Source organism: Heterodontus francisci, chromosome 1 (assembly GCF_036365525.1).
Source record: "Heterodontus francisci isolate sHetFra1 chromosome 1, sHetFra1.hap1, whole genome shotgun sequence".
Classification (NCBI taxonomy): domain Eukaryota; kingdom Metazoa; phylum Chordata; class Chondrichthyes; order Heterodontiformes; family Heterodontidae; genus Heterodontus; species Heterodontus francisci.
Genome location: NC_090371.1, coordinates 138,540,065 through 138,565,764, shown reverse-complemented (window position 1 = coordinate 138,565,764; position 25,700 = coordinate 138,540,065). Strand labels below are relative to the sequence as shown.

General features: G+C 43.8%; 1 protein-coding gene across 1 annotated transcript in view; it reads left to right on the top strand.

The window, feature by feature from the left end:
* wdr19 (WD repeat domain 19) overlaps positions 1 to 25,700 on the top strand; it is a 209,785-nt gene that overhangs the window by 8,280 nt on the left and 175,805 nt on the right. Inside the window, exons 3-4 of the mRNA XM_068036669.1 lie at positions 5,803 to 5,868; positions 6,195 to 6,320. Of these exons, the coding sequence (XP_067892770.1) occupies positions 5,803 to 5,868; positions 6,195 to 6,320 (192 nt within the window). The remainder of the gene's footprint in view (positions 1 to 5,802; positions 5,869 to 6,194; positions 6,321 to 25,700) is intronic.

Below are 25,700 nucleotides of genomic sequence, written 5' to 3'. Positions count from 1 at the left end.
TGTATGCACTTTTTTCAGCAATAAAGTATTCAAATCAGAAAACTAATATCAATAAAAATATACATTTTCATCAATAGTTCAAGATCTTCCTTTAGTCCGACTTTTTGAACCCTTTTTTGTCCTATCATAACTTTAACACGAACCCTTTCAAGATGGAACAGGCTAACCAAGTCTCAATCTGCTGAAAAATATAACCTGCACATTTAAACAGAAAGCATAGAGGGAACACTTTTTTGTTTAAAGTACTCTTTTTAAAGAAGTAAATAATTAATTAACGGGTGGCTGCCAGACAGACAAGAAGGTCAAGGCAGGTAGTGCAGGAGTCCCCAGAGGGCATCCCACTTTCTAACCGTATTCAGTTCTGAGTACTGATGGGAGAGAGGGTTCCTCTGGAGAGTGCTGCGAGAGTCATGACCAGGGGTGGCTCAGTTGTGCAGGGAGGGAGGACACAGGACAAGAGAGCAATAGTGATAGGGGATTCTATAGTTAGGGGAACAGACAGGTGTTTCTGTGGTCACAGACATGATTCCAGGATGGTATGTTGGCTCCCTGGTGCAAGGGTCATGGATATCACCGAGCGGCTACAGGGCATTCTGGAGGGTGAGGGTGCACAGCCAGAGGTCGTGGTCCACATAGGTGCCAACGATATAGGAAGAAAGAGGGATGAGATCCTGCAGGCTGAGTTTAGGGAATTAGGAACAAGATTAGCAAGCAGGACCTCAAAGGTAGTAATCTCCGGATTACTCCCACGGCCAAGTGCTACTGAGTATTGAAATAGGAAAATACACCAGATGAATGCGTGGCTGGAGAGATGGTGCAGGAGGGAGGGCTTCAGATTTCTGGGCATTGGGACCAGTTCTGGGGAAGGTGGGACCTGTACAAGCTGGACTATCTGCACCTGAACAGGACTGGGACAAATATCCTTGCAGGAAGGTTTGCTAGTGCTGTTAGGGATGGTTTAAACTAGCTTGGCAGGGGGATGGGAACCTGAGTGCAGTCTTAAATAGGACAATTTCAGGGCAGGGAACAGGAGGCAAAAAATTAGCGAGTGAGTCTGAAAGATAGAAGAAGCAAAGGTTCAAAAGTGTGCAGCACAGGAATTTGGCAGTGTTAAAGGGTATTTATTTAAATGTAAGGAGCATAGTAAATAAAGCCGATGAGCTGAGGGCACGATATCATTGCTATAACGGAAACTTGGCTTAAAGAAGGGCAAGAATGGCAACTCAGCATTCCTGGATGTAGGGTTTTCTGGCGGGCTAGAGAGGGAGATTAGAAAGGAGGGGGTGTAGCATTATTAGTTAAGGAATCAATAGCAACTTTGAGGAGAGATGATATGCTAAATGAATCATTACATGACGCCATATGGGTGGAGCTCAGAAATAAAAAACGGGCAGCCACACTATGAGGAGTGTACTATAGACCCCCAAATGATGAGAGGGAGGTAGAAGAACAAACATGTAGGCAAATTTCTGAGTGCAAAAACTATAGGGCAATAATAGTTGGGGATTTCAACTACCCCAGTATCAACTGGGATACAAACAGTGTGAAGGGCACAGAACGGACAAAATTCTTGAACTGCGTTCAACAGAACTTTTTTAGCCAGCACGTAGCAAGCACAACGAGAGGGGGCCAATTCTAGATTTAGTCTTCAGTAGTGAAGCTGGGCAAGTGGAGGAAGTAACAGTGGGTGACCATTTTGGAGATAGTAACCATAATACAGTAAGTTTTAGCATAATCATGGAAAAGGACAAAGATAAAACGGGAGTAAAAGTTCTAAATTAGGGGAAGGCAAGTTTTAAGAAACTGAAAGGTAACCTGGCGAAAATGGACTGGGTACAGCTACTTGAAAGAAAATCAGTGGCAAACCATTGGGAGGCATTCAAAAGCGAGATACTACAGGCACATGTCCCCACAAAGATAAAGGGTGGTACTGCCAAATCTAGTGCTCCTTTGTTATCTCGAAGCTTACAGGATAAGTTAAAGCAGAAAAAGAAAGCTTATGACAATCACAAAAATCTTAATACTTTAGAAAGCATAGAGGAGTATAGAAAGTGTAGGGGTGTAGTAAAAAAGTAAATTAGAAAAGCAAAGAGAGGACATGAAAAATTATTGGCAGGTAAAATCAAGGAAAACCCAAAGATGTTTTATCAGTACATTAAGAGCAAGAGGATAACTAAGGAAAGGGGTAGGGCCTATCAGAGATGAACAAGGGAACTTATGTGTGGATGCAGAAGATGTGGGCAGGGTTCTTAATGAGTTTTTTGCCTCTGTCTTCACAAAGGAGAGGGTTGATGTAGACATTGTAGTTAAAGAGGAGTGTGAAAAATTAGATACAATAAGCATAATGAGAGAAGTAGTACTAGAGGGCCTGACATTTGTGAAAGTGGATAAATCACCAGGGCCGGATGGATTGCATCCCAGGTTATTAAAGGAAGCCAGGGAGGAAATAGCAGATGCGCTGAGGATCACCTTCAAATCCTCAGTAGATACAGGCGAGGTACCAGACGATTGGAGGCCTGCGAACATTGTACCATTGTTTAAAAAGGGTGCAAGGGTTAGGCCAAATAATTATAGGCCATTCAGTCTGATCTCGGTGGTGGGACAATTGTTAGAATCTATTCTGAGGGGCAGGATAAACTGCCACTTAGAAAGCACAGATTAATCAGGGAAAGTCAGCATGGATTTGTTAAGGGAAGGTCATGTCTTACTAACTTAATTGAGTTTTTTGAGTAAGTAACAAGACGGATTGATGAGGGTAGTGCAGTGGATGTTGTCTCTGCAGATTTTAGTAAGGCATTTGACAAGGTCCCACATGACAGACTGGTCAGTAAAATGAAAGCCCATGGGATACAGGGGAACGTGGCAAGTTAGATACAAAATTGGCTCAGCGACATGAAACAAGGGCAGTAGTCGACGGATGTTTTTGTGAATGGAAAGCTGTTTCCAGTTGCGTTCCACAGGGCTCAGTGTTGGATCCCTTGCTGTTTGTGGTATATATTAATGATTTGGACTTAAATATGGGAGGCATGATTGGGAAATTTGCTGATGACACAAAAATTGGCCGTGTAGTTGATAGTGAAGAGGGTAGCCATAGACTCCAGAATGATATCAATGGTTTGGTTGAGTGGGCAGAAAAGTGGCAAATGAAATTCAGTCCAGATAAGTGTGAGGTAATGCATTTGGGGAGGGCAAATAAAGTGAGGGAATACACAATAAATGGGAGGATTTTGAGAGGGGTAGAAGAAGTGAGAGACCTTAGAGTGCATGTCCACAGGTCCCTGAAGCTGGCAGGACAGGTAGATATGAAGAAGGCATATGGAATGCTTTCCTTTATTGGCTGAGGTATAGAATACAAAAGCAGGGATATAATGCTGTAATTGTATAAAATGCTGATTAAGCCACTGTTGGAGTATTGCGTACAGTTCTGGTCACCACATTACAGAAAGGACATAACTGATCTGGAGAGAGTACAGAGGAGATTTGCAGGAATGTTGTCAGGCTTGAAAGTTGTAGCTATGAGGAAAGATTGGATAGGCTAGGATTGTTTTCCTTAGTACAGAGGAGGCTGAGGGGTTGCTTAATAGAGGTGTACAAAATTATGAGGGGCCTAGATAGAGTAGACAGGAAGGACCTGTTTCCCCTAGCGGAGAGGTCAGTTACCAGGGGGCACAGATTTAAGGTGAATGGTTGAAGGATTAGAGGGGACATGAGGAAAACCTTTTCACCCAGAGAGAGGTGGGTGTCTGGAATTCACTGCCAAGAAAGGTGGTGGAGGCAAAAACCCTCAATTCTTTTAAAAGGTACCTGGACCTGTACCTGAAGTGCTGTAACCTGCAAGATGGTATTAGATTGGGCGGCTAGTTTTTTCTTTCAGCCGGCATGGACACGACGGGCTGAATGGCCTCCTTCCATAATTTTTCTATGGTTCTATAATTGATTATAAATTACTTCAGTTTTTAAAACCATCAATCTCATTGCTGCAAAGCAGACTGAAAATAAAGTCTCACTCCCCACCTATAGATCATTCCCATTGTGCCAGTTAAGGGGAGTATCATGAAGTATCTCATTACAATTACTGGTACAGATGCAACTTCAAACCCGTTGAAGAGCTGCTCTGGAGCCCACAAAGCTGTGACATAGGCACCTGCATCCCAATCAAACAGTGTCAACTTGGTTTTGTGAAAGATAAATTATGTTTGACAAATTTGCTAGAGTTCTTTGAGGATATAACAAGCAGAGTTGATAAAGGGGAACCGATAGATGTAGTGTATTTGCATTTCCAGAAGGCATTCGATAAGGTGCCACATAAAAGATTATTGCACAAAATAGGAGCTTACAGTATTGGGGCTAATGTATTAGCATGGATTGAAGATTGGTTAACTCACAGAAGACAGAGTCGGGATTAATGGGTCTTTTTCATGTTGGAAAGACATAACTCGTGGAGTGACACAAGGATCAGTCCTAGCGCCTCAATTATTTGCTGTCTATATTAATGACGTGGAGGAGGGGGCAGAGTGTAATATATCCAAATTTGCTGATGATCCAAAAATAGGTGGGTGGGCATGTTGTGATGAGGACACAAAGAATCTGCAAGGGGATATAGAGAGGTTGAGTGAGTGGGCAAAAACTTGGTAGATAGAGTTTAATGTAGGAAAGTGTGAGGTCGTGCACTTTGATAGGAAGAATCAAAAGGCAGACTATTAGTTAAATGGAGAGAGACTCCAAAAAAGTGCAGCACAGAGGGATCTGGGTGTTCTTGTGCATGAAACACATAAAGTTAGCATGCAGGTGCAGCAAGTAATTAAGGCAAATGGAATTTTGGCCTTTATTGCTAGGGGGTTGGAGTTTAAAAATAGGGAATTCTTGTTACAACTGTACAGGGTGTTGGTGAGGCCGCACCTTATCAAGACTTATCAAGAATGGCTAAACAGGTTAGGCCTTTATTCATTAGAGTTTAGTAATGATCTTATTGAAACGTACAAGATTCTGAGGGGGCTTGACAGGGTAGATGTTGAGAAGATGTTCCCACTAGTGGGGGAATCTCAAACTAGGGGACATAGTTACAGAATAAGGGGACACTCATTTAAAACTGAGATGCAAAGGCATTTCTACTCTCAGAGGGTTATGAATGTCTGGAATTCTCTGCCGCAGAGAGTTGTGGAGGCTAGATCACTGAAAGTATTTAAAGAGGAGGTAGACAGATTTTTGAAATATCGGAGAGTTGAGGGCTATGAGGAGCTGGCATGAAAGAGGAGTTGAGGTCTGGGTTAGATCAGCCATGTTCTTATTGAATGGTGGGGCAGGCTTGAGGGGCCGAGTGGCCTACTCCTGCTCCTATTTCTTGTGTTCTTATGTTAGCCTGTAGCCTATTCTCCTGTAGTCAGGAATAATTTGCAGGCTTGTTTGAAGAAGGTAGCTCGTCATTTCCTGTTTTTTTTTAAACCCAAGGAGAGATACCAAACAATTGTCTTTCTAGCAAATGCCATCATCACAAGACTCTTTCTTTGTACATTTGCCGCATCCCAAGAATTTTTTTTTTATAAATTGCTTCATAATCAGCAATTATTACTTTCATACAGTTGTTTGTTTAACTGAAAACTGAAAGGAAAATACAGTATCCCCCAGAACATAAGATTATTGCTGCAGTTGTTTTAGGTTTGATAGTAATAGTAAAAGTACACAAGTGATCTGACAATTAAATGCAATTTGTCAGTAAATGTCCAACCTAATCATTTAGATTTTTGTGGAGTTTTCACATGTCATTGCTTTAAAACTGACTGGAGATTTGATGGTTTGTCTTAGGTCTGACCATACAGTGAAGATTTTTGACCGACATGGACATAAAAGGAATGAAATTAGCCTTCCAGGGTATGAAGAAAACCATGATATTCTGAATGGCTGCTTATAAAGTTGCAGAATGTATAATTAAATTTATTATGGTTACTTTTTAATTTTTGCTTCAATTTAGACTACTGAGGCTGGCCTTGCAGTTGTAATCATTCTGAATTTCCTGACAATGTATTTACAATCTAATTTATATGGATATTTATCAATAATGTGTACTACAAAATAAATACAACATTTTAGATGTGGAAAGGTTCAAAAGATGATTTCTGAGAAAAGGAGCCTAAAATTATAAAGCTAAAATTACAAGAGTAAACTTGGATTTTTATTTTTTTTTATGGGTTGCTTAGAGTTTGTGTTTCTATGGACTGGGATAAAGATGGAGATGCCTTGGCTGTGATTGCTGACAAGTCAAATACCATCTACCTATGGGATGCAAACACACGCAAAACTTCGCACTTGGACAGTGGTATGAGGTGAGCTGACAAATACTGAAGTTACTTTTATTCTTTCCTGTAACACTTACAATTTTTAAAAATGTGGACAGGTTGTTAGTTACATCAATTAGAAAAAGTTATTTTCAAGATTTTTACCCTTACCAAGGGCTTTCTGGCTCACCTGGATGATAATTGAAAATGTCAAGTTACTAAAACATCCTCTGCATATTTCATATTTACAAATGCAAAGTCACAGGCCAATTATGACTTTGCCCTTGGATAAATGTATAGTTGAATTTCTAGCCATTGATGTGTTTTCTCTCCTATTGTTTACAAAACAGGACAACAAACCCTTATAATAATCTGGTAGACTTGAGCAGTTTTATTTCTGTTAATGTATCTAGTATTAATTTTTCCTGAGATAAATGTTACTAGAAGTATATTTGTGATAAAACTAGCTTATCACCAAAGCTAATGTCAAATTGTATTAATCTTTTAAAAGCTCATATGCTCATATTTCAGAGTAGTAGAGTAACTTAATGGAATGGGCTTACTGTATTGGTAGTGACTTTTTGTAATTTTGTAGAAGCTGCTCCATGGTACAAAGGAAACTCATTTTAATTTTTCAGAATATGTTGATTGGCCCAGGAATATAGAGTGATTGGTATAGCGGTTGGTAGAGCTTTTATCGGAAATGCATTCCCGATCACACAGAATTACATAGAATGTACAACCGAGAAATAGACTTTTTTTATATTCGTTCATGGGATGTGAACATCGCTGGTAAGGCCAGCATTTATTGCCCGTCCCTAATTGTCTTTGAGAAGTTGATGGTGAGCCCCCTTCTTGAATCACATGTCCTTGTGGTGTTAGTACATCCATAGTGCTGTTAAGACAGAAGTTCAAGGATTTTGACCCAGAGACAATGAAGGATCAGTGGTATAATTCCAAGTCAGGATGGTGTGTGGCTTGGAGGGCAACTTGGAGGTGGTGGTGTTCCCATGCATCTGCTGCCCTAGTCCTTCAAGGTGGTAGAGGTCCCAGGTTTGGAAGGTGCTGTCGAAGAAGTCTTACCAGGTTGCTGCAGTGCATCTTATAGATGGTACCCACTGATGCCACTGAGTGCTGGTGGTGGAGGGAGTGAATGTTTAAGGTGATGGATGGAGTGCGGATCAAGTGGACTGCTTTGTCCTGAATGGTACTGGGCTTCTTGAGTGTTGTTGGAGTTACACTCATCCAGGCAAGTGGAGAATATTCCATCACGTTCCTGAATGGCGCTTTGTAGATAGATGGTGGACAGGCTCCGGGGAGTCAGGAGGTGAGTTACATGTCACAGAATTCTCAGCCTCTGTTCTGTTCCTGTAGCCAGAGTCTTTATATGGCTGGTTCAGTTAAGTTTCTGGTCAATGGTAATCCCCAGGATGTTGATGGTAGAGGATTCAACAATGGTAATGCCATTGAATGTCATGGAAAGATGGTTAGATTCTTTCTTGTTGGCGATGGTCATTGCCTGGCACTTGTGTGGTGCGAATGTTACTTGCCACTTATCAACACAAGCATCAACATTGTCCAGGTCTTGCTGCATGCAGGCATGGACTGCTTCAGTATCTAAGGAGTCATGAATGGTACTGAACACTGTGCAATCATCAGCGAATAACCCCACTTCTGACCTTATATTGAAGGGAAGGTCATTGTTGCAGCTGAAAATGGTTGGGCCTGGGACACTACCCTGAGGAATGCTTGCAGCAATGTCCAGGGGCTGAGATGATCGGCCTGCAACAACCACAACCATCTTCCTTTGTGGTAGGTATGACTCCAGCCAGTGCAGAGATTTCCCCTTAATCCCACTGACTTCAATTTTTCCAGGGCTCCTTGATGCCACACTTCATCAAATGCTGCCTTGATGTCAAGGGTGGTCATTTTTACCTCACCTGTAGAATTCAGCTCTTTTGTCCATTTTCGGACCAAGGCTGTAATGAGCTTTGCAGCCAAGTGGCCCTGCCTGTGCCTAAACTGAGCATCAGTGAGCAGGTTATTGCTGAGTAAGTGTCGCTAGATAACACAGTCTTTGACACCTTCCATGACTTTGCTGATGATTGAGAGTAGACTTATGGGGCATATGGACATACATACGAACATACGAATTAGGAGCATGAGTAGGCCACTCAGCCCCCCGAGCCTTGCCTGAAGTTTCCTGCTTTCTGTTTCCCCTTTTTGAATAAAGGAGTTACATTTTCCAATCTAATGGAAACTTCCCCGAATCTAGGGAATTTTGGAAAATTATAATCAACGCACCAACTATCTCACTAACCACTTCTTTTAAAGACCCTACGGTGAATTCCATCAGGACCTGGAGACTTGCCAACCCACAGCTCCAACAATTTGCTCAGTAATTGGCCAGATTGGATTTGTCCAGCTTTTTGTGGACAGGACATATCTGGGCAATTTTTCACATTGTCAGGCAGTTGCCAGTTTTGTAGCTGTACTGGAACAGCTTGGCTAGCGGCGCGGCTAGTTCTGGAGCACAAGTGTTCAGTACTACAGCTGGGATGTTGTCAGGGCCCATAGCCTTTGCTGTATTCAGTGCCTTCAGCTATTTCTTGATATTGCATAGAGTGAATCAAATTGGCTTAAGACCCCTGGAGGAGGCCGAGATGGATCATCCACTCGGCACTTCTGTCTAAAGATGAATGCAAATGCTTCACTCTTGTCTTTTGCACTGACTTATTGGGCTTTGCCATCATTGAGGTTGGGGATGTTTGTGGAGCCTCCTCCGATGGTTAGTTGTTTAATCGTCCACCACCATTCATGATTAGATGTGGCAGGACGGCAGAGCTTTGATCTGGTCCATTGGTTGTGGGATAGCTTAGTTCTGTCTATTGCATGCTGCTTCCACTGTTTAGCATGCATGTAGTCCTGTGTTGTCACTTCACCAGATTGGCACCTCATTTTTAGGTATGTCTGGTGCTGCTGCTGGCATGCTCCTCTGCACCCCTCATTGAACCAGGGTTGATCTCCTTGCTTGATGGTAATGATAGAGTGAAGGATATACCAATAGTCCTACTAATCCTGTCATGGACAGATGCATCTGTGACAGGGAGATTGGTGAGGATGAGGTCAAGTAGATTTTTCTCTCTTGAACACAAGAAATAGGAGCAGAAGTAAACCATATGCCCCATCGAGCCTGCTCTGCCATCCAATATGATCATGGCTGATCTTGGGCTTCAATTCCACTTTCCTGCCCGCTCCCTATATCCCTTGATTCACTGCGAGACCAAAAGTCTATCTATCCCAGCCTTAAATGTATTCAACGATGGAGCAGCCACAACCCTCTGGGGTAGAGAATTCCAAAGATTCACAACCCTTTGAAAGTAGTAATTTCTCCTAATCTCAGTCGTGAATGATCGGCCCCTTATCCTGAGACTGCCTCCGTTCTAGATTCCCTGACCAGCGGAAACAATCTCTTAGCTTCTACCCTATCAAGCCCTTTCAAAATCTTGTATGTCTCAATGAGATCGTCTATCATTCTTCTAAACTCCAGAGAATATAGGCCCAATTTACTCAGCCTCTCATCATAGGACAACCCCCTCATCCCAGGGACCAATTTAGTAAATCTTTGCTGTATCGCCTCCAGTGGAAGTGTATCCTTTCTTAAATGTGGAGACCAAAACTGCACACAGTATTCCAGGTGCAGTCTCACCAAAGCTCTGTACAATTTTAGTAAAACTTCTTTATTCCTGTACGCCAGTCCCCTTGCAATAAAGGCCAACATGCCATTTGTCTTCCTAATCGCCTGCTGCACCTGCATGTTAACTTTGTGCGTTCCTTGTACGAGTACCCGCAAGTCTGTCTGAACATCAACATTTACCACTTTCACACCTTTTAAAAATATTCTGCTTTTTTATTTTTACGACCAAAAGTGAACAACTTCACGCTTCCATTTGCCATCTTGTTGCCCACTCACTTAATCTGTCTATATTCTCTTCGGAGCCTCTCTAAGTCCTCCCTGCAGCTTACCTTTCCACCGAATTTTGTATCATCAGCAAACCTAGATACATTACTCTCTGTCTCTTCATCCAAGTCATTAATATAGAGTGTAAAACACTGAGGCCCCATCACTGATCCTTGCGGCATTCACTGCCTACCAACTTGAAAATGCCCCATTTATGCCCACTCTCTGCTTTCTGTCTGTTAACCAATCCTCTATCCAAGCTAATATATGACCTCCAACACGATGAGCCCTTATCTTGCCTATTAATCTTTTAAGTGGCACCTTATCGAATGCCTTTTAGAAATCCAGGTATAGAGTTATACAGCACAGAAATAGGCCCATCGTGCCTATGCCGGCCATCAAGAACCTATCCATTCTAATCCCATTTTCAAGCACTTGGCCCGTAGCCTTGTATGCTATGGCATTTCAAGTGCTCATCTAAATACTTCTTAAATGTTGTGAGGGTTCCTGCCGCTACCACCCCTTCAAGTAGTGTGTTCCAGATTCCAACCACCCTCTGGGTGAAAAAATCTTTCCTCAAATCCCCTCTAAACCTCCTGCTCCTTAACTTAAATCTATGCCCCCTAGTTATTGACACCTCTGCTAAGGGACAAAATGTCTTCCTATCTTCCCTTTCTCTGCCCCTCATAATTTTGTATACCTCTTTCAGATCCCCCCTCAGCCTTCTCTGTTCTAAGGAAAACAACCCCTAGCCTTTTCAGTCTCTCTTCGTAGCTGAAATGCTGCAGCCCAGGCAATATCCTGGTGAATCTCATCTGCACCCTCTCCAGTGCTATCACATCCTTCCTGTAGTGTGGCGACCAGAACTGTACACAGTATTCCATCTATGGCCTAACTAGCGTTTTATGCAGCTCCATCATAACCTCCTTGCTCTTATATTCTGTGCCTCGGCTAATAAAGGCAAGTATTGCATATGCCTTCCTAACCACATTATCTACCTGTGCTACTGCCTTCAGTGATCTATGAACAAGTACACCAAAGTCCCTCTCACCCTTTGTACTTCCTAGGGTCCTACCATCCATTGTATATTCCCTTTCCTTGTTTGTCCTCCAAAAATGCATCACCTCACACTTCTCAGGATTAAATTCCATTTGCCACTGCTCTGCCCATTTTACCAGTCCATCTATATCATCCTGTAATCTAAGGCTTTCCTGCTCGCTATTTACGACACCACCAATTTTCGTATCATCTGCGAACTTACTGATCAAACCTCCTATATTCATGTCCAAATTATTAATGTACACTACAAACAGCAAGGGTCCCAGCATTGATCCCTGCGGTACACCATTGGTCACAGGCTTCCACTCGCAAAAACAACCCTCGACCATCATCCTCTGCCTCCTGCCACTAAGCCAATTTTGGATCCAATTTGCCAAATTGCCCTGGATCCCATGGGCTCCTACCTTGTTGACCAATCTCCCATGCGGGACCTTATCAAAAGTCTTACTGAAGTCCATGTATACTACATCAACTTCTTTACCCTCATCTACACACGCAGTCACCTCCTTAAAAAATGCAAATTTGTTAGACACGATCTCCCCCTGACAAAGCCATGCTGACTATCCTTGATTAATCCCTGCCTCTCCAAATGGAGATTAATCCTGTCCCTCAGAATTTTTTCCAATAGTTTCCCTACCACCGATGTTAGACTCACTGGTCTATAATTACTTGGTTAATCCCTACTACCCTTCTTGAAAAATGTTACCACATTCACTGTCCTCCAGTCCTCTGGGAACCTCACCTGTGGCCAGAGAGGACTTGAAAAGAAGGATTTGCCCCTGCTATCTCCTCCCTTGCCTCACATAGCAGCCTGGGATACATCTCATCTGGGCCTGGGGATTTATCCTCTTTTAAGCCTGTTAAAACCACTAATGCCTCTTTCCTTTCAATGCTAATTTGTTCAAGTATATCACAATCCTTTTCCCTGATCTCGACACCTACATCGTCCTTCTCCATAGTGAACACAGATGAAAAGTAATCAATTAAAACCTCGCCTACGTCCTCCGGCTCCACAGACAGATTGCCACTTTGGTCCCTAATGGGCCCTGCTTTTCCCTGGTTATCCTCTTGCCCTTAATATACTTATAAAACACCTTGGGATTTTCTTTTATCTTGCCTGCCAGTGTTTTTCATGCCCCCTCTTGGCTCTCCTAATTACTTTTTTAAGTACCCCCTACACTATCTATACTCCTCAAGGGCCTCTGCTGTTTTCAGCCCTCTGAATCTGCCATAAGCCTCCTTTTTTTTTTCCTGATCCAATCCTCTATATCTCTTGACATCCAGGGTTCCCTGGACTTGTTGGTCCTACCGTTCACATTTACGGGAACATGTTGTCCCTGAACTCTCACTATTTCCGTTTTGAATGACTGCCACTGGTCTGATGTAGACTTTCCTCCAAGTGGCTGCTCCCAGTCTACTTTGGCCAGATCCTGTTTTATCATATTGAAATTGGCCTTCCCCCAATTCAGTACCTTTATTTCCGGTCCATCTTTGTCCTTTTCCATAACTACCTTAAATTTTGCAGAGTTATGGTCACTGTCCCTGAAATGCTCCCCCACTGACACTTCTACCACTTGTCCGCCTTCATTCCCTAAGATTAGGTCCAGTACCGCCCCTTCTCTTGTAGGACTTCCTATGTGCTGGTTCAAAAAGCTCTCCTGGATGCACTTTAAGAATTCCGCCCCCTTTAAGCCTTTTGCACCAAGACTATCCCAGTTAATATTGGGGAAGTTGAAATCCCCTACTATTATTACCCTATTATTTTTACACCTCTCTGAGATTTGCCTCCATATCTGCTCCTCTACCACTGCCTGACTGTTTGGAGGCCTGTAGTACACTCCCAGCAAAGTGATTGCCCCCTTTTTGTTTTTAAGTTCTACCCATATGGTCTCATTTGAGGAACCTTCTAAGATATCATTCCTCCTTACTGCAGTAATTGACCCTTTGATCAATAGTGCAATGCCACCTCCTCTTTTACACCCCTCCCCCCCCCTTCCCTCAACCATGTCTCTGATAGCAATAATTGTCCTCTGGATCCCGCTGCCGGCATTTGTGGGTTTCCAATCCACATTACATTCTGATGGTGGGATCAAGACCCAGGAATGAAAATTAGACCCAATGAATCAATGGCCTCAGCTACATGCCCTTCTTACCTCCAAGTTAGCTGATTACAAATCTGTATTGTACAAGTCATAATTCAGGTTTTAACCAGTAATGACATGAACTATAAATGCTAACCACATAGCACAAATTTAGAAAGGCTGTACAATGGTGTATTTTAGTTTCTGATCATACAGAAAATAAAAAAACACAAGAGCCATTCTCTTAGTCTCCCAGCTACTGTACCTTCTCCAGCTGGAAAAGAGGGAATTCCGCACTCTGCTCTTTTACTGTCTTTCAAAGAGGTGATATTCAGTCTATGTGTATTTTTAACTTGGTGTTTAACAGTGCTCTAAGCTCTCCTCCAAATAAAAGTCCAGCAGTCCAGACATTTGACAGATTTGATGAACACCAGAGAGGTAATGAGCTTCAAGTTAATTGGCGAGGATTGAAGGCGACTGATAAAAACATCCATTCAACTTTGGGGAAGTCATTGGTTCCATTCCCAGTCTGTGTGAGTCAGTGGATCTCAGTGAGGGTCTATCTGTTAAATGGGTGACTTTGCCATACACTGTATAAAGAAAAGGTGTTTGAAACTAAGACCTCCAATTCACATCTCTGCTATAAGGAAGGAAGGCAAGAGATTGAATATATTTGCTGTGGAGGAACCCAAAGTAAAAGATCCCAGGTTAAAATCGCTGGGTCATGTTACCGACTTTCCCAGAATGGCAGTGCCACTGGGACTGCTTGTCTGCCTATGTGTGAGAAATAATTCCTTCTAACCTCCTCCTTACTACTGTCGCTCCTTTTTTACGAGGCATGATCAGTGGAAATAATCTTTCACTCCCAAACCCTTTCAAAACTTTGAATGCTTCTATTAGATCTCCCCTTAACCTTCTCTGCTCTAGTGAACACAGTACTGGTTTTCCAAGTCTTCATATCCCATTTCTCTGATATCATCTTAGTAAACCTATGTGTTACCATTTCCATGGCTCCAATATCATTTTTATTGCTGGCAAGAGTAAAATATTGTACATAGGAAGAAAAAGTAGGTGACACACAAACTCAGTACATAATTTTGAAATGGCTAAGGAAGTTTTCGACAGAGTGCTTCATTTAACTGAGTACTAAAGTCGGAAATTTGATGCAAGTGGGAATTCAATGCAGAGGGGAAATGAGGTGCTGCTTTTTATTATTTTTATTTTACTTCCAGTACCTGGCGAATGTTCTTTTGTCTCCAAGCTAGGAGACTGTAACTTGCTATTAATTTATTTTACTAAATTAGTCATGAGTTAACTGATCAAATAAATAAATAAGGTTAAACAGACATGGCAGGGCAGTTGCTGTGCCATAACTGGAACATGTGAAAGTTTGTGGAAGGCATTGCATTCCTGAACAACCATATCTGTGTTAAGTGTCTGCAGCTTGGGCAACTTCGGCTTAGAGTTGCTGAACCGGAGGCTGAGTTGCAGACGTTGTGGGGCATCAGGTAGGGGAGGGTTACCTGGACATTTTGTTCCAGGAGGTAGTGACACCCCTTAGGTTAAGTAGAACTTTAGAGTTGGCCAATGGTCCGGGATAGGAGGGTTTGGCTGAGTCAGGCAGATATAAGATCCCGCATGCAGTAATGGAGGAGCTTCAGCCCTTGACTTTGGCCAACAGGTACGAGGTACTTGCGACCTGTGTGGATGGAAACAAGAACTGCAGGATGGATGGGCAAACTGACCATAGCACCATTGTTCAGCATGCCATTCAAGTTGGGGGAGTGAAGAGGAATGTAGTGGTAATAGGGGACAGTACATTCAGGGGGGATAAATACAGTTCTCTGCAGCTGCGACCGGGAGTTCTGAAGGTTGTTTTGCCTGCCCAATGCCATGTTTAAACACATCATCTCATGGCTGGAAACTAACTTGGAGTGGTAGCGGGAGGGTCTAGTTGTCATGGCCCACATTGGAACCAACAACAGGTAGAACCAGGAATGATGTTCTGCTGAGAGAATTTGAGGAGGTAGGGTCCAGATTAAAACGCAGAACCCCAAAGGTAACAATCTCTGGATTATTACCTGAGCCATCCCTCAATTGGCATAGGGTCAAGCAGATTTGAGAATTAATTGCATGGCTCAAAGAGTAGTGTGGAAAGAAGGGGTTTTGATTCATGGGGCATTGCTGCCAGTACTGGGGAAAGAGGGAGCTGTTCCATTGAGATGGGCTCCACTTAAACTGGATTGGGATTACTGTCGTAGTGAATCATTTAACTAGGGCTGTGGATGGGACTTTAAGCTAAAAGAGTCGGGGGAAGGATCAGGTGCTGGAATATTTAGAAATCTAAATACAACAGTCGAGTCAGTAGAGCAGTGTAGTGATTAGGTAAAGACAAGCAGAGTGGGTGAGGAAGGGACAGAGTGTGTAACGGTAATAGTGCATCAGCGAATAAGATCCATGCAAAGAAGGGTAATATAAAAAAATTAAAGGCTCTTTATCTGAATTCCCTGGCTGAGAATCTAGAACATGGAGGCACAGTCTCAGGATAAGGGGTCGATCATTTAGGACTGGGATGAGGAGAAACTTCTTAGGAGCATAGGAAATAGGAGCAGGAGTAGGCCATTTGGCCTCACGAGCCTGCTCCGCCATTCAACTAGATCATGGCTGATCTTCTACCTCAACGCCATTTTCCCGCACTACTCCCTTTTCCCTTGATGTCTTTAATATCTAGAAATCTATCGATCTCTGACTTGAATGAACTCAATGACTGAGTGAGCCTCCACATCCCTCTGGGGTAGAGAATTCCAAAGAATCACCACCCTCTGAGTGAAGAAATTCCTCCTCATCTCAGTCCCAAATGGCCTTCTGCTTATTCTGAGACTGCATCCCCTGGTTCTTTTCTTTATTCGTTCATGGGATATGGGTGTTGCTGGCTAGGGCAGCATTTATTGCCCATCCTGAATTGCCCTAGAGAAGGTGGTGGTCACCTGCCTTCTTAAAACGCTGCAGTCCTTGAGGTGTAGTACATCTACAGTGCTGTTAGGAAGGGTGTTCCAGGATTTTGACCCAGCAACAGTGAAGGAATGGTGATATAGTTCCAAGTCAGGATGATGTGTGGCTTTGTGGTGTTCCCATGCATCTGCTGCCCTTGTCCTTCTAGGTGATAGAGGTCACAGGTTTGGAAGGTGCTGTCGAAGGAGCCTTGGTGCATTGCTGCAGTACATCTTGTAGATGGTATACGCTGCTGCCACTATGCATCTGTGGTGAAGGGAGTGAATGCTGAAGGTGGTTGATGGGGTGCCAGTCAAGTGGGCTGCTTTGTCCTGGATGGCGTCGAGCTTCTTGAGTGGTGTTGGAGCTGCACCCATCCAGGCAAGTGGAGAGTATTCCAACACACTCCTGACTTGCGCATTGTAGAGGGTGGGCAGTCATTGGGGAGTCGGGAGGTGAGTTATTTGCAGCATAATTCCTAACATTTGACCTGCACTAATATCCTGGCTGCAAGGTTTGATAGCGTCACTCGGGAGGGTTTAAATTAGTGTGGCAGGGGGGTGGGAACCAGAGCAATCGGACAGCTAGTGAAGTAAATGAGGAGGACATAGTAAATAAGGCCAGTAGGACTAAGAGGCAGAGCAGGCAGGGAGATGTTTCTGAGCACAGCGGTACTGGTGGTCTGAAGTGCATTTGTTTCAGTGCGAGAAGTATAACAGGTAAGGCAGATGAACTTAGAGCTTGGATTAGTACTTGGAACGATGATGTTGTTGCTATTACAGAGACTTGGTTGAGGGAAGGGCAGGATTGGCAGCTAAATGTTCCAGGTTTTAGAAGCTTCAGGCGGGATAGAGGGGGATGTAAAAGGGGTGGGGGAGTTGCATTACTGGTTAAGGAGAATATCACAGCTGTACTGCGGGGGGACACCTCAGAGAGGTCATGCAGCGAGGCAATATGGGTGGAGCTCAGGAATAGGAAGGGTGCAGTCACGATGTTGGGGGTTTACTACAGGCTTCCCAACAGCCAGCGGGAGGTAGAGGAGCAGATATGTAGACCGATTTTGGAAAGATGTAAAGGTAACAGGGTTGTAGTGGTGGGTGATTTTAACTTCCCCAATATTGACTGGGACTCACTTAGTGCTAGGGGCTTGGATGGGGCAGAATTTGTGAGGAGCATCCAGGAGGGCTTCTTGAAACAGTATGTAGATAGTCCAACTAGGGATGGGGCCATTCTGGACCTGGTATTGGGGAATGAGCCCGGCCAGGTGGTCTAAGTTTCAGTGGGGGAGCATTTCAGGAGCAGTGACCATAATTCCATAAGTTTTAAGGTACTTGTGGATAAGGATAAGAGTAGTCCTCGGGTGAAGGTGCTAAATTGGGGGAAGGCTAATTATAACAATATTAGGCAGGAACTGAAGAATTTAGATTGGGGGCTGCTGTTTGAGGGTAAATCAACATCTGACATGTGGGAGTCTTTCAAACGTCAGCTGATTAAAATCCAGGACCAGCATGTTCCTGTGAGGAAGAAAGACAAGTTTGGCAAGTTTCGGGAAGCTTGGATAACACGGGATATTGTGCGCCTAGTCAAAAAGAAAAAGGAAGCATTTGTAAGGGCTGGAAGGCTAGGAACAGATGAAGCACTTGAGGAATATAAAGGCAGTAGGAAGGAACTTAAGCAAGGAGTCAGGAGGGCTAAAAGGGGTCATGAAAGGTCATTGGCAAACAGGATTAAGGAAAATCCCAAGGCTTTTTATACATATATAAAGAGCAAGAGGTTAACCAGGGAAAGGGTTGGTCCACTCAAGGACAGAGATGGGAATCTATGCCTGGAGCCAGAGGAAATGGGTGAGGTACTAAATGAGTATTTTGCATCAGTATTCACCAAGGAGAAGGACTTGGTGGATGATGAGCCTAGGGAAGGGAGTGCAGATAGTCTCAGTCATCTCATTATCAAAAAGGAGGAGGTGTTGGGTGTCTTGCAAAGCATTAAGGTAGATAAGTCCCCAGGGCCTGATGGGATCTACCCTAGAATACTGAGGGAGGCAAGGGAAGAAATTGCTGGGGCCTTGACAGAAATCTTTGCATCCTCATTGGCTACAGGTGAGGTCCCAGAGGACTGGAGAATAGCCAATGTTGTTCCTTTGTTTAAGAAGAGTGGTAAGGATAATCCAGGAAATTATAGGCCGGTGAGCCTTACGTCAGTGGTCGGGAAACTATTAGAGAGGCTTCTTCGGGACAGGATTTACTCCCATTTGGAAACAAATGAACTTATTAGCGAGAGACAGCATGGATTTGTGAAGAGGAGGTCGTGTCTTACTAATTTGATTGAGTTTTTTGAGGAAGTGACGAAGATGATTGATGAGGGAAGGGCGGTGGATGTTGTCTATATGGACTTTTAGTAAAGCCTTTGACAAGGTCCCGCATGGCAGACTGGTGCAAAAGGTGAAGTCACACAGGATCAGAGGTGAGCTGGCAAGATGGATACAGAACTGGCTCGGTCACAGAAGACAGAGGGTAACAGTGGATGGGTGTTTTTCTGAATGAAGGGATGTGACTAGTGGTGTTCCGCAGGGATCAGTGCTGGGACCTTAGCTGTTTGTAGTATATATAAATGATTTGGAGGAAAATGTAGCTGGTCTGATTAGTAAGTTTGCAGACGACACAAAGGTTGGTGGAGTTGCGGATAATGATGAGGATTATCAGAGGATACAGCAGTGTATAGATCGGTTGGAGACTTGGGCGGAGAAATGGCAGATGGAGTTTAATCTGGACAAATGTGAGGTAATGCATTTTGGAAGGTCTAATGCAGGTGGGAGGTATACAGTAAATGGCAGAACCCTTAGGAGTATTGACAGGCAGAGAGATCTGGGCGTACAGGTCCACAGGTCACTGAAAGTGGCAACACAGGTGGATAAGGTAGTTAAGAAGGCATACGGCATGCTTGCCTTCATCGTTCGGGGCATAGAGTATAAAAATTGGCAAGACATGTTGCAGCTGTACAGAACCTTAGTTAGGCCACACTTGGAATATTGCGTGCAATTCTGGTCGCCACACTACCAGAAGGATGTGGAGGCTTTGGAGAGGGTAAGAGGAGGTTTACCAGCATGTTGTCTGGTCTGGAGGGCATTAGCTATGAGGAGGTGACCCCCTCCCCCAGGATGTTTATAGTGAGGGATTCAGCGATGGTAATGCCATTGAACTACTAGGGGAAATGGTTATATTCTCTGTTGTTGGAGATGTCATTGCCCGGCACCTTTGTGGCACAAATGTTACTTGCCAGTTATCAGTCCAAGCCTGCCCAGGTCCTGTTGCATATGGGCACGGGCTGCTTCAGTTCCTGAGGAGTCACGAATGGTGCTGAACATTGTGCAATCATCAGCGAACATACCCACTTTCTGACCTTATGATGGAGGGAAGACCATTGATGAAGCAGAGGAAGATGGTTGGGCCTGGGACACTACCCTGAGGAACGCCTGAAGTGATGTCTTGGGACTGAGACGATTGACCTCCAACAACCACGACCATCTTCCTTTGTGCTAGCTACGACTCCAACCAGCGTTTTCCCAATGATTCCAGTTTTGCTAGGGCTCCTTGATGCCACACACGGTCAAATGCTGCCTTGATGTCAAGGGCAGTCACTCTCACCTCACCTGGAGTTCAGTTCTTTAGTCCATTTTTGGACCAAGGCTGTGATGAGGTCAGCAGCTGAGTGGCCCTGGCGGAACCCAAACTGAGTGTCAGTGAGCAGGTTATTGCTGAGCAAGTGCCGCTTGATAGCATTGTCGATGACCCCTTCCATCACTTTGTTGATGATCATGAGTAGACTGATAGGGAGGTAATTGACTGGGTTGGATTTGTCCTGCTTTTTGTGTACCGGACATACTAGGGTAATTTTCCACATTGCTGGGTAGATGCCAGTGTTGTAGCTGTACTAGAACAGCTTGGTTAGTTCTGGAGCACAAGTCTTCAGTACGATTGCCGAAATGTTGTCAGGGCCCCATAGCCTTTACAGTATCCAGTGCCTTCAGCCATTTCTTGATATCACATGGAGTGAATTGGATTGGCTGAAGACTGGCATTTGTGATGCTGGGGACTTCAGGAGGAGGCCGAGATGGACATCCACTCGGAACTTCTGGCTGACGATGGATGCAAATGCCTCAGCCTAGTCTTTTGCAATGATGTGCTGGGCTCCCCCATCAATGAAGATGGGGATATTTGTGGAGCTGCCTCCTCCTGTTAGTTGTTTAATTGTCCACTGCCATTCATGACTGGATGTGGCAGGACTGCAGAGCTTAGATCTGATCTGTTGGTTATGGGATTGCTTAGCCTTGTCTATTGCTGCTTCCAATGTTTGGCATGCAGTTTGTCCTGTGTTATAGCTTCACCAGGCTGATACTGCATTTTTAAGGTATGCCAGGTGCTGCTCCTGCACTCTTCATTGAACCAGGGTTGGTCCCCTGGCTTGATGGTAATGGTAGAGAGGGTGATATGCTGGGCCATGAGGTTATAGATTGTGGTTGAATACAATTCTGCTGCTGCCTCATGGATGCCCAGTTTTGCATTGCTAGATCTGTTTGAAATCTATTCTATTTAGCATGGTGGTAGTGCCACACAACACAATGGTGGGTATCCTCAATGGGAAGATGGGACTTTGTCTCTGCCAGGATTGTGTGATGGTCACTCCTACCAATACTGTCATGCCATGAGACTTCACAGGGTCCGGTGTCAATGGCAACTCCCTCCCGACTGTATCCACTGTGCTGGCACCTCTGGAGGGTCTGTCCTGCCGGTGGGATAGGACTTATCCGGGAATGGTGATGGTGGTTTCAGGGACATTCTCTGTAAGGTATGATTCCGTGAGAATGACTATATCAGGCTGTTGCTAGTTCATTAATTAAATTCAAATTTCACTATTTGCCATGGTGGGATTCAAACCAAAGTCCCCAGAGCATTAGCCTAGGCTTCTGGGTTACTAGTCCAGTGACATTACTACTTCGCCACTGCCTCCCCCAGCCAGCGGGAATATCCTTTCTACAACTACCCTGTCGAGTCCTGTAAGAATTTCATATGCTTTAATAAGATCACCTCTCATTCTTCTAAACTCTAGAGGATATAGGGCCAGTCTCCTCAATCTCTGCTCATATGACAGTCCCGCCATCCCAAGGATCAGTCTGGTAAACCTTCATTGCACTCCCTCTTTGGCAAGTTGATCCTTCCTTGGGTAAGGAGACCAAAACTGTATCCAAGACTCCAGGTGCAGTCTCACCAAGGCTCTATACAATTGCAGGAAGACTTCTTTACTCCTGTACTCAAGTCCTCTTGCAATAAAGGCCAACATACCATTTGCCTTCCTAATTGCTTGCAGTACCTGCATGTTATCTATCAGTGATTTATGAACAAGGGCACCCAGGTCCCTTTGAACGTCAACACTTCCCAATCTCTCACTATTTACGAAATACTCTGCATTTCTGTTTTTCTTATCAAAGCGGATAACTTCACGTTTTTCCACATTATATCCCATCTACTATGTTCTTGCCTACACACTTAGCCTGTCTTCACTCAAAAGGTCATACATCTTTGGAATTGTCTACCCCAGAGGATTGTGGATGCTCCATCGTTGAGTATATTTAAGGCCGAAATGGCCAGATTTTTGGGGCTTGATTTTCAATCCTGGGTCAGGAACCCGATGCCCAGATAATTTTCGGGTCCCGACCCCGCACCTCCACTGTGTTGCTCAGACGACGTTATTTTTAAATGCTGATGGCTTGATTGGGCAGTCTCCGGCGAAGGGGTTGATCATTTAGGACTGAGATGAGGAGTAACTTCTTAGGAATATAGGAAATAGGAGTAGGAGTAGGCCATTCGGCCTCTCTAGCCTGCTCCGCCATTCAACTAGATCATGGCTGAGTGCCTCCAGAAGGTGGGAACTGCCTGCCTGGCTTCAGAGGCAAAGGCAAGCAGCAGCCATGATGGGACCTGCCTCTGCCTTGCCGAGGACAGCAGGCAGCTCCTCAGTGAGACAGCACCAAATATTAAATGGAATGGAGGCGAAATGGCCAGATCAAAGGTACTGCGCACATACCTGTGCAGGGTAATGGGGCTCCCCATAATTTTAAACATTTAAAAAACTCTTTCCCTTTGCCCCGCAGTGAACCCAACAGCTGTGCACTAACGGTGGCCAGACTGTTCGGGTTCGCCGGAATCCTCTTCGAAAATTGCAGTGCCAACCTCCCCGACCCTTTAACTCCTAAAGGAGTTTAATGGGCCTTATTTGGAGGCAAATGGCTTCCTCATTCCCTCCCCCGTGCCCTGATATTAAAAATTGCACAGTCCCAGAGGCTTTAGGGTCCGGAGATAACCGCTGGGACCGTGATCTTCAACTCTCATCCGCTCCGGCTCCCGACCCCGCAGCCCTTTGAAAATCCTGCCCTTGGTCTCTCGGAATCAAGGGATATGGTGAGCGAGTAGGGAAGTGGAGTTGAAGTAGAAAATCAGCTATGATCATATTGAATGAACGAGCAGGTTCAGGGGGCCATATGGTCTACCCTACTGCTATTTCTTATGTTTTTATGACCTAGGTGTCTTAGCAGACTCGATATTCAACATACCCAACCAATGGCAAAAGCACCAGAGGGACAATGAGAAGACATTTTCTATGCAGCAAGTTGTTATGATCTGGAATGTACTGCCTGAAAGATGGTGGATGCAGTTTCCATAGTAACTTTAAAAAGGAAATTGGATGTATATTTAAAAAGGAAAAGTTGGCTTTGGGGGAAGAACAAGGGACTAGGACTAATTGGATAGTTTTTTCAAAGAACTGGCACTGACGCAATGGACTGAATGGCCTCTTCCTGATGCTGTATGATTCTATTATTCTAATGCATAACAGCAATCAACAAAGAATGTATACAGACGAAACAGTAAAATGCAAATCAGAGGAAGTTGTCTAGTCAGACCACAGATTGATCATTATATTCAGTTTTAATTGTTGAAAAACAAAGGAGACTTCCAAGTGCTGAAGGCAATGCAGCGAAGAACCTTGAGGCAGATCCCTACTGTTGGGGGACTAAGTTATGAGGAGATTGGTGAGACTTCGGCATTTGAACCTAAAATGGAGGCATCTGAGAGATCATCTCAAGGAGGTAAGTAAGAGAATGGAAAAGCTAATTCTCGAATATTACCTCCAATTAAATGACTAGAGTAGGATAAGGGCCACAGATTCAGTGCTAAAAGAAGATACATTTAAATGTAATATCAGGAGGTACTTCTTCACACAAAGGATGATCAACACTTGAAATGGTTTTCCAGGTAGAGTAGTGCAGGTGAAAACCCTGGAATTGTTTAAGAAAAAATTAGATTCTGAAATGGGTGCATTTATGATATGGGATAAAAAGCATTCTTCATTATAATTACATGGTGATCTATAATGTGCCCAAAACTGCATGCAGTATTCCATCTGTGGTTTCGCAATGCCTTATGCAAGTTCATCATCACTTCTTTACTTTTGTTTCCCATATCCCTACATGTAAACTTAGAATCCCATTTGCTAGTTTTATGAATTATCCCAATTATAGTACTTGTTTTATTGATCTGTGTATCTGTAGTCCTTGTGTCCTCTAGTTGTCTATTCCATTAAGAATTTTAACATTTCGTTATTTTCCATTCTGTTTTATCCTAAAATGTGCTATTTCATATTTGCCAAGTATCTTCCCATACCCTAGCCTGATGATATGTTCTTGCCATCTCCTGTATTCTTCCTGACAGTTTGTTATGCCATGGTGTTGTCAATAAATTTTGATACTATTCCCTTTATGTTAATAGAGAACCAGACAGGTATCAATGCAGATACACGAGGCATGCAGCTAGCTACATCTTGCCTATCAAAGAAACATACACGTATTTCTAATCTCTGCTTTTAAACCATGAGTCATGTCTCTATGTTGCCAGCTTGCCTGTAATGCTTGGGCCTTAATATTTAACAAGACTCTTGTGTGACACTTTCCTAAACCCATTATGAAAGTCTAAATAAATTACACCCACTGCAATCCCATTGTTTATACACTAGCCAATTAATCAGATTAAGTTAGTCAAATAATTCTGTTGACTCTCCCTGATTAGTCCAAATCCTTCTAAATTATTCAGTACTATTATTCCCTGTTGTGGTTTAGAGTGATTTCTATACTACTGAGATGAAGCTAACTGGCTCATAATTTCTGACTTACCCCTTTCTTTTATAAGAGTCAAGTTGAACAGTCTGTTTTATTCATTTATTCTTTCTTTTCTTTTTCATAGCCTCTCTTAGCCCTTTCAATCTCCTTTTTTGCTTTTTTATGATTTTGGCATTGTTCTTGTTATGTGGGCAAATACTGGGTCTAATTTCTATGTATTTAGATACTTTAAATAGCAGTGAGATAAATAATCAGCGAATGTTTTTTTGGTGGTGTTGGTTGAATGTGGAATGTTGAACAGATACAGCAAGAACTTCCTGCTCTTCTTTGAATAGTTCCATTGGATCTTTAACAGCCACCTGATCCACTGGAACAGGCAATCCGAGCCTCAGTTTAACATCTCATCCAAATGGCAGCATCTCTAATAATGTAGGGCTCCCTCAGTACTGCCCTGAAGCTGTTGTTGCATTTGAACCAGTAGTCTTCGAGCAAGAATGTTATCAACCGAACCTACTGACATGAAAGCATAGTTGCAGCTACAACACTGCCATCTACCCGGCAATGTGGAAAATTGCCCAGGTACGTCCTGTACACAAAAAGCAGGACAAGTCCAACCCGGCCAATTACCATCCTATCAGTCTACTCTCAATCATCAGTAAAGAGATGGAAGGTGTCGTCGACAGTGCTATCAAGAGGCACTTGCATAGCAATAACCTGCTCACTGACACTCAGTTTGGGTTCTACCAGGGCCACTCAGCTCCTGACCTCATTACAGCCTTGGTTCAAACATGGCCAAAAGAGCTGAACTCAAGAGGTGAGGTGAGAGTGACTGCCCTTGACATCAAGGCAGCATTTGATCGATTATGGCATCAAGGAGCCTGAGCAAAACTGGAGTCAATGGGAATCAGGGAAATCTCTCCGCTGAATGGAGTCATACCTAGCGCAAAGGAAGATGGTTGTGGTTGTTGGAGGTCAATCATCTCAGTCCCAGGACATCACGGCAGGAGTTCCTCAGGGTGGTGTCGGAGGCCCAACCATCTTCAGCTGCTTCATCAATGACCTTCCTTCAGTCATAAGGTCAGAAGTGGGAATGTTCGTTGATGATTGCACAATGTTCAGCACCATTCGCGGCTCCTCAGATACTGAAGCAGTCCGTGTAGAAATGCAGC